Source organism: Falco peregrinus, chromosome 5 (genome assembly GCF_023634155.1).
Source record: "Falco peregrinus isolate bFalPer1 chromosome 5, bFalPer1.pri, whole genome shotgun sequence".
Classification (NCBI taxonomy): Eukaryota; Metazoa; Chordata; class Aves; order Falconiformes; family Falconidae; genus Falco; species Falco peregrinus.
In genome coordinates, this window is record NC_073725.1 from 69,248,064 (window position 1) to 69,264,838 (window position 16,775).

General features: G+C 66.3%; 1 protein-coding gene across 1 annotated transcript; it reads left to right on the plus strand.

Moving 5' to 3' along the window:
• Window positions 1-1,780: 1,780 nt before the first annotated feature.
• Window positions 1,781-16,748, plus strand: HCN2 (hyperpolarization activated cyclic nucleotide gated potassium and sodium channel 2). The gene is given in 9 exon segments (XM_055806624.1): window positions 1,781-1,923; window positions 1,925-2,284; window positions 8,571-8,994; window positions 11,780-11,941; window positions 12,928-13,146; window positions 13,759-13,905; window positions 14,193-14,433; window positions 14,584-14,748; window positions 14,851-16,748. Coding segments are annotated over 9 exon segments (2,751 nt in total). The 5' UTR covers window positions 1,781-1,837; the 3' UTR covers window positions 15,798-16,748.
• The last annotated feature ends 27 nt before the right edge of the window (window positions 16,749-16,775 follow it).

Genomic DNA, 16,775 nt, shown 5'->3' on the forward strand with positions numbered 1-16,775 from the left:
CTGGAGAGCTGATGCCTGCAGGAAGGTCTGGCAGCCCAGAGCGGCGGTGGCCGGGTCCCTCCTGATAGTTTCTGCTGCCTCAGTGTGTCATCAGCAGGGCTGACCGGGCAGCGTGGCTCTGCGGCATGGAAGTGGGTTATGCAAGCCTTCACAGCCAGCCTTGTGCTTGCAGGTGCTGTCTGGGTGAAAAAATCAATGCATGGCTTAATTTGCTTGATGAGGATTATGGGTCCTGCGTGACCCAGCTCTGGGCCGCCGCACAAAGCATCGCTTGTGCCTTTTGTTAGGCTGGGCAGGCCCAGAGGAGAAAAACAGCCTGGGGAGCTGGGATGGGGACGGGATGGGGATGGAGCAGCATCGTGCTGCTCTCTGCCGAGCCCGCTCTCCCATAGCAGCTGCCATGGTGAGCCAAGGCGAAGCCCTGCCGTGCTGCCGCACCGAGCTCTGTGCACGGCTGGTGCTCGGAGCTCTGCTCCGTCCCGGGGAGCGCAGGTGCTCCAGGCACTGCTGCCTGTGGGCATCCTGCTCAGCCTCTGTGTCTTGACGCCTTGGGGCGAGCCTGGCTGGGACCCCTGTGTTTGCTCTGGCCCCCTGTGCAGGTGGGCTCACTGGGGGCTACGCTGGGCTCGCAGGTGGGCTTGCCAGGGGCTACGCTGGGCTCAGGGCTGGTGGCCAGCACTGTGCTCGGGGGCGGTTTGGAGAAACAGGCTATTGCTTGGGGGCAGCTCTGCGATGCCAAGGGGGCGACTTGGTGCCGTGGCCTGGAGCGTAGGTTTTGGGGTCTCATCCGTGGGGCTCAGAGCATGGGCATGGGGCAGGGCTGGCGTCGGCTGTGGCCGGCGTGGTTGCCGGACGCGGGGATGCCCGGCTGTGTTTCTGTACCGCGGGCAGCAGATGGTGCCACCCGCCGCGGCCACATTTTCCGTGTGGCACCGTGACCCCGAGTGAGTCTTGCCTGACCCCGGGCCTGTGGCAACCAGGGCGGCAAGAGCCGTGGCCCCTGCAGCGGGGGTGGCTCTGCTCCTGCATCCAGCCCTCGCTGGGGGCTTGGCCGGTGTCCCCATCCCGGTGCACCCCGACACCTCGCAGCCCGGGAAGCTGCGTGCTGCTGGGGCGGGGGGCAGGAGGTGCTGTCCCACCGACCCGATCCCGGCACCCGGAGCAGCACACCCGGGTGTGGCGTGGCTGCAGGTGTCAGCCTCGGTGGCGTCCAGCAGCAGTTGCTGCTCCGGGTTGTTTCTGGGACATGCAGAAGCTGCCCTGGCCCCCCCAGGTCTCCATCCCTGCGAGCACCCTGGGGCGGCTCCTCCAGCCCCCGGCTCAGGGCTGGGGGCTCGGGGCTGGGAGCCCAGGGCTGGGGGCTGGCTGGGGGCCCGGGGCTAAGGGGCTTGGAGCTTGGCTGGGGGCTGGGGGCTCGGGCAGTGGGTCACTGGGGCTGGGGGGGGGCAAAGCAATGTCACCCCCGTCTGGACAAAGCCCCCGTGGCCCGGTGGGGCCCGTCCCCGGCCCGGAGGTGGGTCCGGGCCGCCCCGGCGGGGCCCGCGCTCCTTCCCCGGCGGGGCGGACGGGCCGGCGGAACCCCGCGGCGAGGGGCGGGGGGAGCGCCCGGCCCCGCACCGGGGACCGCAGCCGTCGAGCGGAGCGGGGCGGCCCCGGTGCCCGGTCCCGCCGGCGAGGGACGTACCGGCGGGGGGAGCTGCGGAGCCGCCCGGTGCCCGGGCCCGGCCCCCCGCCCGGCCCCGCCGCCCGCCCCCGGCCCGCCCCGGCCCGCCCCCGCCCCCGCCGCGGCGGCGGGCGCCACTCGGCCGCCGGTGGCCTCGGCGGCGGCAGCGGGAGGATGCGGGCGGGCCGCGGCGCGGCGGGCGGGGAGGCGGCGGCCGAGGAGGAGGCGGCCGAGGCGGCCAAGCGCGGCGGGGCGGCGGCGGGGGCGAGCGCGGGGCCGCGGCGGGAAGGGGTCCCCGAACGGCGAGTGCCGGCGCGGGGAGCCGCCGCGGAGCCCCGGCCCGGAGCCGCCCCGGGAGCCCAAGGTCTCCTTCTCCTGCGGCGGCGGCGGCGCGTCCCCCGGCGGGGCCAAGGCGGCCGAGGAGGGCGCGGGCGAGGATGCGGGCGAGGAGGCCCGCGGGAGCCAGGCCAGCTTCATGCAGCGGCAGTTCGGGGCGATGCTCCAGCCCGGCGTCAACAAGTTCTCGCTGCGGATGTTCGGCTCGCAGAAGGCGGTGGAGCGGGAGCAGGAGCGCGTCAAGTCGGCGGGGGCCTGGATCATCCACCCCTACAGCGACTTCAGGTGCGCCCGGCGGGCGGGGGGCGAGCGGCAGCCCCGGGACCCCGCGCCCGGTGTCACCCGCGGGGACGGTGCGGCGGGGGGGAGGCCGGCGGGGAGCGCGGAGCCCGAAGCCGGTCGCGCCGTCGGGGGAAGGGGAGGCCGGGCCCGGCCCCGGGAGAGGGCACCTTGAGCCGTGCCCGAGGCGGCGGTGCGGCTGCTGCTGTGCGAGGGGGGGGGGGGGGGGGGGCGGGTGGCTGGGCATCCCCCTCCCCAGCGGGCACCGCCGTGCGGGGCTGCCCGGAGCCCTGAGACCCCGCCAAGGGCACCCCCTCGTCCTTCCCGGGGCCTCGCACCGCCCGGCCCCTCTGGAGCCCCCCCCCTCCGGGCTCTGCCCCCAAAGCACCTCAGGGAAGGTGTCCCCCTCCCCTGGCAGGACCGGGGGCTGTCTCTGCGGCCAAGCGGAGGCTCCCCCTCCCCCAAGGAGGCCTGATCATCCTGGCCCTGAGATTCAGGGAGGGATCTATCTCGCTCCCGAGGGGACCAGAGCCTCCTGATCCAGCCTGTGCAGCTTCCAGCCGAGGAATGGCAAAGCCCGGGGGGGGGGGGAAGAATGCGCTGCAGCTCCCGCTCCCGTCCCCCCCACCCTGGGCCCTGGGGGAGCTCCAGTGTGGGAAACGCTTCCCAGGTAGCGTGAGAGCTGCTGGGAAGGATGCATGGCTCAGGTTGGTGGCGTGGCACCTGGTGGGGGTGGGTGGCTAAGACCCCCCCATTGGCATCGCTGGTGAGCCAGCCATTGGGGGCCCCCAGCCCAGCAACCTCAAAGGGGCTGGGGGGACCTTCGCCCAGAGGCTGGGGGGGACGAGGGGCTCGGCTCCGACTCGTTCTGGTGTGCAGGTTGGGGAGGCTCGAGGGAGCGTTCGCTGGTGCTGGCATGGGGGATGCCACTGAGCCAGGCCTCAGGGTCGCTTCGCTGCTGGTGCTGGCTGGCCCCCACTGGTGTGGGGGTCCCTGGGGCAGGTGGGGTGGCTGTGGGCGGTGAGGTCTACCCTGGCCGGGTGGGCTCAGGGCAGGGACCAGCGCCTGGAGTGCCTGCTCTTGCCCTCGTGCGCTGCTCCTGGGCTGATCTGGCATCTTCCAGAGCAGCAGCTGGAGGCCCTCAGCATCCTCTCAGGGCTCTCCCCCTGCACAGGGGCCCTGTGCCCTTGTGGCAGACATTCCCATTGGGAACCCTCCGTGGGTATCCATCGGAGCCCCTTCCTTGGCTTGTCGGCTGGGCAGCAGGTTTTGCTGCAGAGCCAAGATGAGGAGCAGCTGCACCACGCGGCCATCGCTGGTCCCGTGGTGGAGCCAGCTCTGCCATCCCTGCCGTGACTGAGCAGTGCGGTGGTGCCAGGCGGATCCCCGGCACCTGGGGGCTGCCGAGCCAGCGGACCCTGCCCTCTGTGCCGCCCCTGCTCCTCAGCAGCTGCGGGCTGTTGGGGGAGGTTGTGCCCCACTGTCCCCACCACGGCTGCGTCGGGGCCAGCGCCTGCCCCACTTCTCCGAGCTGGCAGAGCCATAGTGCTGCTGAGAGCGGGGTCTCCCTGCGGTGAGCCCGCGGTGGGAGCAAGGCCTTGGAGGCTTCTGTGGGGCGCAGCAGCATCGCTCCCAGGGCTGGCGCTCGCAGTGGGCGGGTGGGCACTGATCCACGCCGGGGTGACCTTGGGGAGTCACCCTGGCCAGCCTGCCCCGTGCTGGCTCCATCCCTCCTGGAGTCGCTATCAAGAGTTGATACCCATTGGGGAAGAGCCGCTGCCTGTGTTTGGATGCTGCAAGTGGCGTAGGAGAGTTCCCTGCCCAGCGGGGAGGAGCGGCAGGCAGAGCCACGGCATCGTCTGGGTCTACAAACGTGCATATAAACAGGATCTGCTCAACGCAGGGCTGACAGCCCGGCTGCGAGGAACCCGCGCCGCTTGTGCGTGTTGAGGACATGTGTCCATTCCACGTCGCCCTGCCCTAAAAAAAAAATGTTGTGTTTATCCAGCAATAATAATGGAGGATGAACCCAGTCATGTTTGCCCTGCAAAACCCATTTTCCTATCTTAAGATAAAATCATTACACATCTGCATATGTGACATCATTTCATAATCGGAGTCCTTTAGCGATCCTGTCTCCTTATGGGCACCGCGCTGCCGTTATTCATGCAAAATTCAGGGGTGGACTTGCTCCAGGAATGAAAGTTGCTATTTACATGAATATTGAATTATCAGGAAGCAGCCTGGGTGGCTGGTTGAGATCCTGAGCTGCAAATCTGATAAAAGAGACGTTGTAAATGGTGTGCTGAAGTAGGCTGTGTCGAGCAGAGCCGTGTCCTTTAGGGTGCTGTGCACAGATGTCCCTGTCTTTACCACTTCTGGTCCTTATCAGTGGCAGGATAAAACCCAGCTAGTGCTGACTTTTTCATTGTGGCTGCTGGTGTTTCTGCAACTGGGGTGTTGCCCTTGGGGCGGGATTGGGAGCCTGGGGGGCTGCATCCAGCCCTCGTTTCACAGTGACCTGGGGCACCTTGCTGGTCTGGCCCCAATCCTTATAGCCTGTACACAGCTGAGAGCCAGGCATGTGCAGGGCTGGGGGTGCATCAGCCAGGGCCAAGCGGGGGGTGGCCAGTCACGTTCCCAGGGGGGCCAGGTGCTCCCCCGGCGCACAGGAGCCCGGGCAGCTGGTGCTCCAGCCTGGTGGTCGATGCCTTCCCCCTGCTTGGTGGCGAGCGACTTGCATAAGCCCGGGAGGAGGGCTGAGCCCAGCGCCTCGCTGGATGCATCAGTAATGCGGAGAGCTGCGCGCAGCCAGTGATTCAGTGGTGCTGGTGGTGCCCGGCTCCCGGTGACCGCCGCAGGGCTGCCCGGTACGGCCATGCCGGCATCCCCTCCTGCCAGCCTGGCACTCACAGCCTTCCACCAGGCGCGGGGCAGGGGCCGAGCTGTGGGGTTTTGCTGCTGGCGAATTTCTGTTGCAAAAGCTGGTCCCACACCTGAACTAGAGGCATCCAGAGCACGCGGCCCCAGTGCTGCTTGGCTGGAGCCTTCCTCATCTGGAGTTAAAATGTTTTTTGGGGCTTTGCTGCTGCCTGGATGGTGCCACCAAACAGCTGGTGTCACATCGGGGCTTCTGATCAGAGGGACTCTGCTGTTGCTCCCGACGCGTGTGCCAGCGCTGTGCTGGTCCCCGTGTTACCGTTCCCCCTGCTGAGGGTGTTGGGGAGCTCTTGACCCCTCTGCAGCGCCAGCGTGGGGTGCTCGGACCTGGGGGCTCCTCGGGGAAGAAAGGCTGCAACTGACTGGGGCGAGTGTCGAGGTTTGGGTCTTCGAAAAGTTTGCAAAGCCTTTATCCCCCTGCTTCCCTCCCCAAGGACCGCCCCCAGGTAAAAGGCTTTTCCAGGGGAGAGCAGCAACCAGTCGTGCATCGCAACTGGCTGTACTGGGATGCAGGGATGCGGACAGCATGTTGGGCACTGCACCGTGCTGCTTGCTTGGCTCGGGCAAACTTCTGCCGTTGGCTTCTTAACCCACTTCTAAGAGCGACCTCATTTTTAAAATACAAGTTTTTAGTGCAAGTTTGCAAAGTGCCAATCCCGCACCAATCCTGCACCGATCCTGCGCTGCTCCCACCTGCTGGGCAGCCTGGCTGTTTGCTGCCAGGGCCCTGGTCTGGGCTGAGGGGCTCAGCCCTTGGGGGCACCTCCTGCAGAGCGGCCCGTGGGGGGGCTTCGTCCACCCGGGCAGGCTGGCCAGTGGGCGGCTCGGTGCCCAGGCAATGGGGTCGCTGTAGAGAGGAGCGATGCGTGGCACCGAGCGTGTGGAGGCAGCTGGATCATCCCCCGCATCCCACCGGAGCTCTGTGTGGAGCTGAGCCGGGATGGCCCCGGTGTCCTGTGGCTGTGCCCCCCTGGATGGCTCAGGGGGGTTCTCCTGGTCCCCTCCCAGGAGGTAACAGCAGGCAGGCAGGGGGGCTTTGCTGGTGCGGCCGTTGGGATTGCCCCGTGCCTCTCTGGCCTCAGGGTCTCCGTCAGGCTTTTAGAGGTGCTGAGGAGATGGGAGCTCTGTGGGGGGACGTGCCCCGGGGTCTTGGCGGGCAGGAGTGTGGTGAAGCCCCTGGGAGCTTGGATGGAGTCGGGGGGCTTCATCCCAACTCGCCTCCTGCCCAGGACCTGTGGGGCAGCACCGCTGTGCCAGGCTTCGGGTGGGCGATGGAGCAGGAGCGCAGCAGCCCCCGCTCACAGGGGCTTTGGGTATCTTCTGTCATCATCGCTGCCATTCAATTGGGTCAGAATCAAGGGAGGAGGGTGCTGAGGATCCTAATTAATTTGTTTTCAGATATTTTTAGTAGCCTGGATTGGATCTTTTTCTCTGTGCCCACACTGCCCTCCAAGGAAGAAAGCGTTGGCATCGCACCCAGGTCCCCGAAGAGACCTCGCAGTCAGTTGCGTGTGCTGGGGGGGGACCAGGAGCAGTTTATCTTTCTCAGCAGGCCAAATTCTGCCCTGGCTTAGCCAGATTGTAAAGGGATTTGAGCCAGTGGAGAGTTTTGCCCAGCTGGCATGGTTATTTAATCTTTGTTCTTCACAGCTTTGCATGGCTAATGCCCCTGTGGGACTTGCTTTGTGCAGCAGGGTCAGTTTGCAGCGAGAGCTGCCGGGGGCTTTGCGGGACAGATCCAGCCCGGTGCTGCTGCCCCAGCCTCAGCGGTGGCTCTGCTGACGCTGGCATCTCTGGGGGGCTGTGCCATGTGGCAGGAGCCCAGGGGTCCGGCAGGGTCCCCCATGGCTGTGGCCTCACTGCCCACGGGGATCACGGGGCGCTGGAGCCGGTCATGCTGGCAGCCGGAGCTCGCCTGTGGGGGTGCGGGGGGAGCACAGCCTGCTCCTCCCAGCTGGCGAGGGTACCCTGGAGACAGCCCTGGGTGTGAAGTCATCCTTGTGCAGCAGTGACATCACTCACGGTTGCCACGGCAACGTCTCACATGGAGAAGGTGTCATTGGAGAAAGGTCAGGAGCTGGGATGCTCAGCTCCTTCTGGTCCTGCGCTAATCTGCACGGGCGGGGGGAGGATGGATCCGGCCCATCTCCCATTCCTGTGTGTGGGAGGTCTCCCCCTCATCCCCCCCATCCCTGGCAGCGTGGCCGGGGCACCCCCTGCCCGTCAGCCCACAGCTCCCGGGATCTCCTGCCTGGGGCGGGCAGCGTGGCAGGGTGGGCTGAGCGGAGATGTGTGGGTGAGGGTCCTGTGTGTCTGTGTGTGACTTGAGGAGCATCCCCCCTCCTGCCCCCCCATGCCAGTGCTGGGGTGCAGGGCAGGGGGGGAGCAAGGGGCTGGGGTACCCCCTCAGGGACAGGGCTGCTGTGACCTTGCAGATGCTCGGAAAGGTCATCAGTGGCCCGGAAGGTGGGGATGAGGAGAAAGGAGAGAAGGAGGCGGTGAGGCAGGAGGGGGTGGGGGCGGCAGAGCCGTGCAGCCCAGGCAGAGGTAAAGGCGGCCGCCGGCTCCTCCGCTGCCTGCCCAGGGCTGCAGGCGATGCCGGCTCCAGCTGCAGACCTACGTGATCTGCTGCTCCGGGAGCCACCGCGGCTCCTTCCATCGCTGTGGCTCCTTCCACCGTGGCCGCATGGCCGGGGTCCACCATGGAGCCCCCACCCCGCGCATCCCCAAATCCAGGACCACAGCCCAGTGCAGCGAGGTGCTGGGGTGGGGTGGCCCTGGGGACTCTGTCCCCCATCCTCGGGTCCCCGCTGTGAGAGCAGGGAGGGGTGGGGGCTCTCCCGTTCTACCCTCCCCCCACAACCTTGAGCGCTGCCTGTGGGGAGTGCGGTGGCCTCGTCGTGGTGGGCGGTGTGGGGATGAGGGTGGTCCCCAGCCCGTGGGCTGCCCCAGGGCAGCTCAGTGCGAGGGTCTCCCCCACCGGTGCTTGGCAGCATCGTTCTCCCCGTGCCTTGGGGTTGGGTGCTCAGGACGCACCTGAGGCCAAACCAGCCCAGCAGGAAGAGCCCCCAGCAGCAGCCAGCCTCCGGCCTCATCCTGTACCCCCTCTGCACTTGCACAGCCCTACCTCAACCAGGGGCTGTGCTAGCCTGCGGGATCGGGCCCGGGGGCAGTTGGGAGAGCGGGGAGCACCCCCTGGGGAATGGAGGGGGTGCCTGTGGCTGAGGTAGCATCAGTGACAGCACCCTGGTAGCACAGGTCCCTCAGGGCAGGCGCAGTGGCCGGGTCCCCTCGATGTGGGGGGCAGCTGCAGGGCGCTGGTGACACCCTCCTCCATCTGGTTGCTCCCCAGGTTTTACTGGGACTTCACGATGCTGCTCTTCATGGTGGGCAACCTGATCATCATTCCCGTGGGCATCACCTTCTTCAAGGAGGAGACCACAGCACCCTGGATCGTGTTCAACGTGGTCTCCGACACCTTCTTCCTGATGGACCTGGTGCTGAACTTCCGGACGGGGATTGTCATTGAGGACAACACAGAAATCATCCTGGACCCTGAGAGAATCAAGAAAAAGTACCTCAAGACCTGGTTTGTGGTGGACTTTGTCTCCTCCATCCCCGTGGACTACGTCTTCCTCATTGTGGAGAAGGGCATAGACTCGGAGGTGTACAAGACAGCCCGCGCCCTCCGCATCGTCCGCTTCACCAAGATCCTCAGCCTCCTGCGGCTCCTCCGCCTCTCCCGGCTCATCCGCTACATCCACCAGTGGGAGGAGGTAGGGGTCCCGTGGGATGCAGCCCCCGGTGGGTCCCTCCTCCAGCAATGGTGGGACCGGCTGGGAGAGAGCAGGAGTGGGGAGGGGTCCCTGTGAGGGCGGTGGGGCTTGGGGCTGCCTGAGGTGCTGGTGGGTTGGATGGGGCCTGGGGGCTGTGCGTGGAGCTATGACCCACCCTGGAGGGGGAGAGGTTCTGGGTGTCCCCCACCCTCCCGTGGCTCTGTCCCCAGTGGGACAGCTGTGACATGAGAGCGCTCCCGCTCCGCTTCAGCGCGAAGGCAGCCCCCCCCCAGCTCCTCAGGGGCTGCTGAGCTCAGCCGAGCCGTGCCCTGTCTGTGCACGTGTGTGTGTGCGCACACATGTGTGTGCACGTGTGTGCCTGGGTGCTGGGGTTTGCACAGCTGGTCCCGGTGCCGTGGTACCGCACCACCCATGGGTGACAGCCGGGGCTGCCCCCTGCTCTGCCAGCAGCTCGACTGCGTCCCCCTGCTCAGCTCGATGCTGCTCGCCTCGGGGGCGCTGGGACCTCTGGGTCCCCAGGGCAGGGGGCAGGGTGCTGCCTGGGCTTGGCGCACCCAGGGTGGCGTGGGGTGCGAGGGGACGTGCCGCTGCGTTGGGATGTGGTGCTGGGCTGGGGAGCGGGGTGCTGGGGTGCGGGGTGCAGCCAGCTGTGCCGCGTGGCTCTGGCACGTGGGCTGGTGCCTCCCAGCAGCTCTGCTGGCTGGGGCTGTGCAGGTGCTCGCTGCAGCGTGCAGCCAGCTGTGCACCCGCAGGCTGGAGGGGCTGCAAGGAGCTCCCCTCCTCTTCCTCCTGTTCCTTGCCACTGTGTATCCCCAGGCCTGGCAGGGCATGTGCCGGCTCGTGGCCAGGCATCCCTCGTGCAGGCTGCGGCGGGCGAGAGCCACCCGGTAGCACGGCAGGGACTCGCGGTGCAGCCTGGGCACGGTGACGTTGGCTCCGGTGGTTGCAGGGTGGGCACCGGTCCCTCCTGCACCTGCAACCTGCAAAGACACGGAGCCACTCTGCGAGTTGATGTGGGCACCGGGGGCTTGTGTCTGGCAGCGCCTGGCAGTAGGGAGCAGCCCCCCCACATCCCGGCCCAACGGCATCAGGGGGTCTGGCTCTGTCCTGGCCTGACCCTGTGATGGGGAAACCCCCCAGCCCTGGCACATGGCTCTTCCCACCCGGCTCAGCTCGGCTCCCCCAGCCTGGCAGAGCCCCAAGCCTTGCAGCGCCGCTGGGGGTTGCCCCCTCTTCCTGGGGCGGAGGAGTTGGGGGACACAGTCCAGTCTCCCTCCCCGCATCTCCCTGCCCGCATCCCACCCTGCCCTGTGCCCTTCTCCCACAGCTGGCGCTGGGTTCTGCTGCAGGAGCATCCCACGTCTCTTGCAAATCCCCCATCCCAAAGTGTGTCTGTCCCCTCCCGGTCCCTCCCCTGCCAGGGCTCCAGCTCTGCGCCCTTTTCCCCGTCTGACTTGGTTGGGGGGGTGGGTTATACCCGTGCATGGCTGCGTGGTGTCCTGGTAATCACGTCCACTTCTGGGGGACAGGAGGGGAGCACAGCCCCCATCCCCGCCGGGACCTCACTGCCTGCTCTCAGAGGTGGCGCGGTCGGGGCTGGCGGATGGCATGGAACCATCTCTGGTGGGGCTGGGGGTGCCCGGTTTTGCCCCCAGCAGCAGACATCACGCCGGCTCTGCCTCGTCCTGCCCACGCCGTGTGCCCTGCCTGGGCAGGCAGGCTCAGAGCCCGGGGCTGGGCGCAGGGGAAGGGGACCCCGTGCCGTGCCCATGCCCTTGCTGTGCAGCTGCTCCATGTGATGCTGTAGGACTCCAGCCTTGAATCTACAGCGGGGAAGTGGGGAGAGACTGGGGATTTCACTGCCAGCAGTTAATTTCTTATTTTCTTTCTTTTTTCCTCCCCTTTGAACTCACCTTTTCTGAACCCTAAAAATACTAAAGGAAAAGGAACAAGTCCTCAGCCCATTTGTACACGTCTCTAACCCCTGGGTTTGCCTGTGCAGGGCTCTGGGGCGAGAGGTGCTAAGGGGGGGCTGGGGGCTGGGATGTGGCAGGAGGGGGAGCCCTGCTCTCACTGGAGCTGCAGGCTGGTGCTGGGAGTGACGAGGGTCCTCAGAGCACCCAGTGTCCTCCCTTCGCCCACCCCTCCACAACCAGGGCTCTGGTCCTGGGAGCGCCGTGGTGGGGGTCCCGATGATCACGGCTCCTTCCCGGGCTGGAGGCTCTCCCGGGGGGCTCTCCCAGGGTGTCATTGGTGGGTCTCAGATGTTGATGCTCTTGTAGCCCCCAGCCCTGGGGGGATGCAACACTGTCCCTGGGGGGATGCAGCCCTGTCCCCCCATCAGGGTGGGTTCTCCACAGCCACCCTGGCCATGCTCCCCAGATCGGGTCTACCTTCAGCCCTACCCTGAGGTGGGCACCTCAGGACCTTCTTTTCCAAAAGCCAGCCAGGGGCTGAGCCCTGCACCCGCTGCCCCGGGGTCTGCCCCCTCCCTCCTCAGTGCCCAGTGTATCTGGCTCTCCCTGAGCATCCACCAGCGCTGGCTTATCCTCAGCAAAACTCGCAGCCATTAGCGCTCTCCGGGGCAGCAGCGTGGCGGCATCCCTCTGGCTATAAATAGGCAGGTGGAGGGCAGCCACCCCGGGCTGGGACAGCCTATTTCGGCTGAGGTCATGTGGGTTGGCACCCCGAGCAGGGCTGGGCAGTGGGGGGACAGTCCCTGCGCTCACCCTCTGCCATCCCACCCCGGCCCCTCCACCCGTAGATCTTCCACATGACCTACGACCTGGCCAGCGCAGTGATGAGGATCATCAACCTCATCGGCATGATGCTGCTGCTCTGCCATTGGGATGGCTGCCTCCAGTTCCTCGTGCCCATGCTGCAGGATTTCCCCCAGAACTGCTGGGTCTCCATCAACGGGATGGTGGTGAGTGCCAGCCCCCACCCCACCGTGCTCCCCCCCTGCCTCCCCCTGGGTCCCCGTCCATCCCCGTGTCCTCGGGCCTCTCTCCAGTGACCCCAGGGGATGCCATCCCTGTGCCGGCTGGTGCTGCGCTGTCCCAGTGGTGCCGGTGTGGAGGGTGCAGGGCACCCTGTGCTTGCTGCGGACCATCTCCCTGGCGAGGTCCTGCAGGACCCGGGGGCAGCGGATCGATCTGGGCGGGCGGACGATGCTGACACTGCTCTCTGCCCCATCCCCTGCCGCCTTCTGCTCATTAGCAGTAAAGCTGCTATTAATAAATAATGGGCCACGTTTCTAATTGCTCCCTCTCAGCCTTGCAGCCTGCTGCAAATGGCTCTTCTCCCTCCGTCTGTCTCGTCCCGTTCTGCCGGTGTTTCCATTTCTGCTCTGGTCCCCCTGCCGCCAGGCTTCCTCCCCTTCCTCTTCTCCCTGTCTCATGCGTCTCCTGCCCTGGCTGCTTTGCTCCTGGGGGAGACCTGGGGCTTCATGTGGGGCTGGGCCAGGGGATTTCTGCCCCAGGTGCCACCAGCCTGTCCCATCTGCGGTTGCCTGCTGTGCCAGCCACGTCCGCAGGCTCCCGTGCATGAGTGCTGCAAGTGGAGTCCACAAACTCAGAGCTTGTTCCCATCACAGCGTTTCACAGGGGCTTGCTGCGCTTCTGCGTATCAGCTTAAAAAAAAAAAAAAAAAAAGGAAAATGACTGACTACCTAAAAGGAAGCCAGGTGGGCGGTGAGGTGCGGAAACGCGCTGGGAGTGGGAAGGAGCAGAGGTGAGACTCAAACCCAGCCATACCTGCCTAAAAATCCTGTTGCTGAGCGCTGCTGGGAGATGCAGGAGGAGAACCTGGATTGCCTGGGTCAGGGTGTCGTGCCTTCGCACGCACACGTGTGTGTGCAAGCAGCTGTGCCCCAGCCATCGCTGAGCACCGCCACCATCCCTATCGCTGCAGAACGACTCCTGGAGCGAGCTGTACTCCTTTGCCCTCTTCAAGTCCATGAGCCACATGCTCTGCATCGGCTATGGGAAGCAGGCACCTGAGAGCATGACGGACATCTGGCTGACGATGCTGAGCATGATCGTGGGGGCCACCTGCTACGCCATGTTCATCGGCCACGCCACTGCCCTCATCCAGTCGCTGGACTCCTCCCGGCGCCAGTACCAGGAGAAGGTAGGATGGGGCTTCATGGGATCACAGCTCCTGTCGTGTGGAGGAAGGTCCAGGGACACCTTAGAGCAGCCTTCCAGCACCTCAAGGGGCCAACAAGAAAGCTGGAGAGGGGCTTTTTGCAAGGGCATGAAATGGTAGGACAAGGGAGGATGGCTTTAAACTGAAAGAGTGTAGATTTAGGTGAAATATTAGGAAGAAACTGTTCACTGAGAGGGTCATGATGCGCTGGCAGAGGCTGCCCAGAGCAGCTGTGGGTGCCCCATCCCTGGCATTGCTCAAGGCCAGGTGTGAACGGGGCTTGGAGCAACCTGGCATGCTGGAAGGTATCCCTGCCTCTGGCGGGGGGGTTGGAACTGGGTGATCTTTAAAGTCCCATCCAACCCAAACCATTGTGATTCTGTGATACAACCCCCTCCTGGAGCCGCAGCGGTGCAGCCGGGCAGGGTGGGGGCTCCCTGTTGACACCGTCTGCAGGGCAGGGACGGGCGATGGAGCGGGACCTGACAGCAGGGAGGGGACCGAGATCAGCCCCATGGAGCGGGGACCTGGCTGGGGGGTCCCCGGCCCCCCGGCCCCAGCCCAGCTGGGCACTGACACTGCCTCCCCCCACAGTACAAGCAGGTGGAGCAGTACATGTCCTTCCACAAGCTGCCCGCCGACTTCCGACAGAAGATCCATGACTACTACGAGCATCGCTACCAGGGCAAGATGTTCGACGAGGACAGCATCCTGGGGGAGCTCAATGAGCCTTTGCGTGAGGTAAGGGCCCCAAGGCTGGAGAGCTGGGCGTGGGATGCCACAGTGAGGATGGGGACTGTCGTTCTCCCACCCCCCAGTTAGGGACCCCCTGCTCCCTGCCATGGAGGGGCTGTGGGACTCACCAGCTCCTGCAGTGTGTGCGCTGGCTTTGCAGCTCCGAGTGTGAGTGTGTCCACGCACAATCTGTGTGCTGGGGTGTTTGTGTGTGCTGACACCGCTGTGCTCACGTGCCTGCTCTGGGGAAGCCCTGTCCCTGCCTCCTGGTCCCTCACCTCCTTCCCCTGCAGGAAATCGTGAACTTCAACTGCCGCAAACTGGTGGCCTCGATGCCACTGTTTGCCAACGCGGACCCCAACTTTGTCACGGCGATGCTCACCAAGCTGAAGTTCGAGGTGTTCCAGCCAGGTGACTACATCATCCGCGAGGGCACTATCGGCAAGAAGATGTACTTCATCCAGCACGGGGTGGTCAGCATCCTCACCAAGGGCAACAAGGAGATGAAACTCTCCGATGGCTCCTACTTCGGAGGTGAGCGCTGGCAGGGCTGAGGCACCGGGATGCCCGCGCTGCCCTGGGGCAGCCACCGCCGTGTGGTTCTCACCCTTTGCTCCTGGCCCACCCCCATTTCCAGTCCTCGCTGGTGGAGTGTTGACCTTGGCACCGTTGTCTTCCCCCCAGAAATCTGCCTGCTGACCCGCGGCCGGCGCACAGCCAGCGTCCGGGCAGACACCTACTGCCGCCTCTACTCGCTGTCGGTGGACAACTTCAACGAGGTGCTGGAGGAGTACCCCATGATGAGACGGGCCTTTGAGACCGTGGCCATTGACCGTCTTGACCGCATCGGTAAGGCACAGAGGGCTCTGGAGGGGGGACAGCTGTGGCTGGGCTGGGGGGAGCCCTGTGTAGCCCCAGCGCGGGGTCTCACGGTGCTCCCCGTCTCTGCAGGGAAGAAGAACTCAATCCTGCTCCACAAAGTGCAGCACGACCTAAACTCGGGGGTCTTCAACAACCAGGAGAACGAGATCATCCAGGAGATTGTCAAGTACGACCGGGAGATGGTGCAGCAGGCGGAGCTGCAGCAGCACACGGCCATGTACAGCCCCGTCCAGCCCCAGGTCACCTCTGCCATCGCCACCCTCCAGCAAGCTGTCGCCATGAGCTTCTGCCCACAGATGGCCAGCCCACTGGTGGGCTCCATGGCCCTGGGCTCGCCCCGCATGATGCGCCGCTTGCAGTACGCCCAGGCCGTGCCCAGCCCCTTCGCCGTCTCCCCCGTCCTGCTGCAGCAGAGCCCCCCGCCGCAGCCGCAGCCTCCCCTGCCCCACGCCAACCCCTCGCCCTCGCAGGACCAGGCGCAGCCCGCGGCCCTGCCCGCCTCCACCAGCGCCTTCGCCGCCGCTGCGGCCAGCCCGCCGTCCCAAAGCCCCCTGGCCAGCCGGACGTTCGCCTACGGGGGGGCGCCGGGGCAGCTGGGCTCCCAGCTCTCCCTCAGTCAGCAGCAAGCCCCCGGCTCGCCCCAGCGCCTGGCCGCCCACAAAAGCACGCAGGCGCTGCACACCAGCAGCCTCAGCCAGGATTCGCGGCCCCTGTCGGCCTCGCAGCCCTCCCTGCCCCACGGGCTGGCGGCCGGCAGCACCCAGAGCCCCCCAGCCTCGGCCCGCGAGTCCTGCGCCTCCATCGGCGGGGGCCCGGCCACCGCCTCGCTGGGCCCCCCGGCCGGGCTGCGGGGCCAGGCGGCCTCGCGGGGGGCTCTGGCCCACCCGGTGTCGACGGGCTCGGTGCACGTGGGACCACCCGCCCTGCCGCAGGACTCGGCGGCGGCCCGCAAGGATTCGGCGGCCAGCACGCCCGACACGGACCCAGCCAAGTCCCGGCTGTCTTCCAACTTGTGACCTCTGCACCACGCCAGCCCCGGGGACAAACGTGCCGGAGGGGCCGCGGCAGTGAGTCCCAGCTGGCCCCGTGCCCGTCCCGTGCCGCCCCGCCGCGGAGCCCCGGGTGAGGGCCACGGCCGCCCCGCCGGCGCCAGCCCCGCTCCCGGCTTCCCTCCTGCCACGCACTGCAGAGCGGGGCAGCTGCCGGGGGGTGGGCACGGGGCCTCTGTGCCCCCCACCACCACGGCGGGGGTCGGGCAGCTCCCGGCTCGCATCACCTCCGACCAAAGTCTGGCCCCATCTCCCACTCCCTACGGCGAAGCCCTGCTGCCCCCCGGCTGCCCCATAGAAGCCACCGCTGCATCATCCCCTGTGATCAACTCTGTATATGATAGATATGACCTGAACCCGTACCTGTGTGTGTGCATCCGCAGGACACCTCCCCGGGGCTTTAGGCGCGCTGGCCGCCCCCCGGCGCGAGTCCCTGCCTCCCCTCCCACAGCCCCAAGGCGAGGGGTGATGGTCCAGGACTGGAGGTAAGTTGGTGGGGGGGTGGGGAGGGGGGGGTGTGTCTGAGGGATGGTTGCCCTGAGGCTTGAGAGCACCCCACGCCCACGCTGTCCCACAGCCAGCGCTAGGATGGAGGCAGATGCTGGAGCCTGGGGCCCCGAGCCCTGGGGCTGCCCCACCGGCAGTCCCCGCTTTAAGGCTGGGGAAGGCATACGCTGTGTGTACCGGCGTGCCTGCGTGTGTGTGCGCCTACAGATGTGTGTGCGGGTGTGTGTGCACGTATGCCTCTTGGCCGAGCACTCTGGAACCTTCCACGCTGAATGTACGCAGCGAGCGAGGGGCCGTGTGCCAGCCCGGCACCCTGAAGCTGCGCAGCCGGTGGGACAGGGCCCCGCTCCAAGCGTCCCCCTTCCCATCCAGCCCATCCTGTGCAATAAACGTCAGCAGCTGACAGAGCTACGCACGACTCAGTCTCTGCTTCTTCGC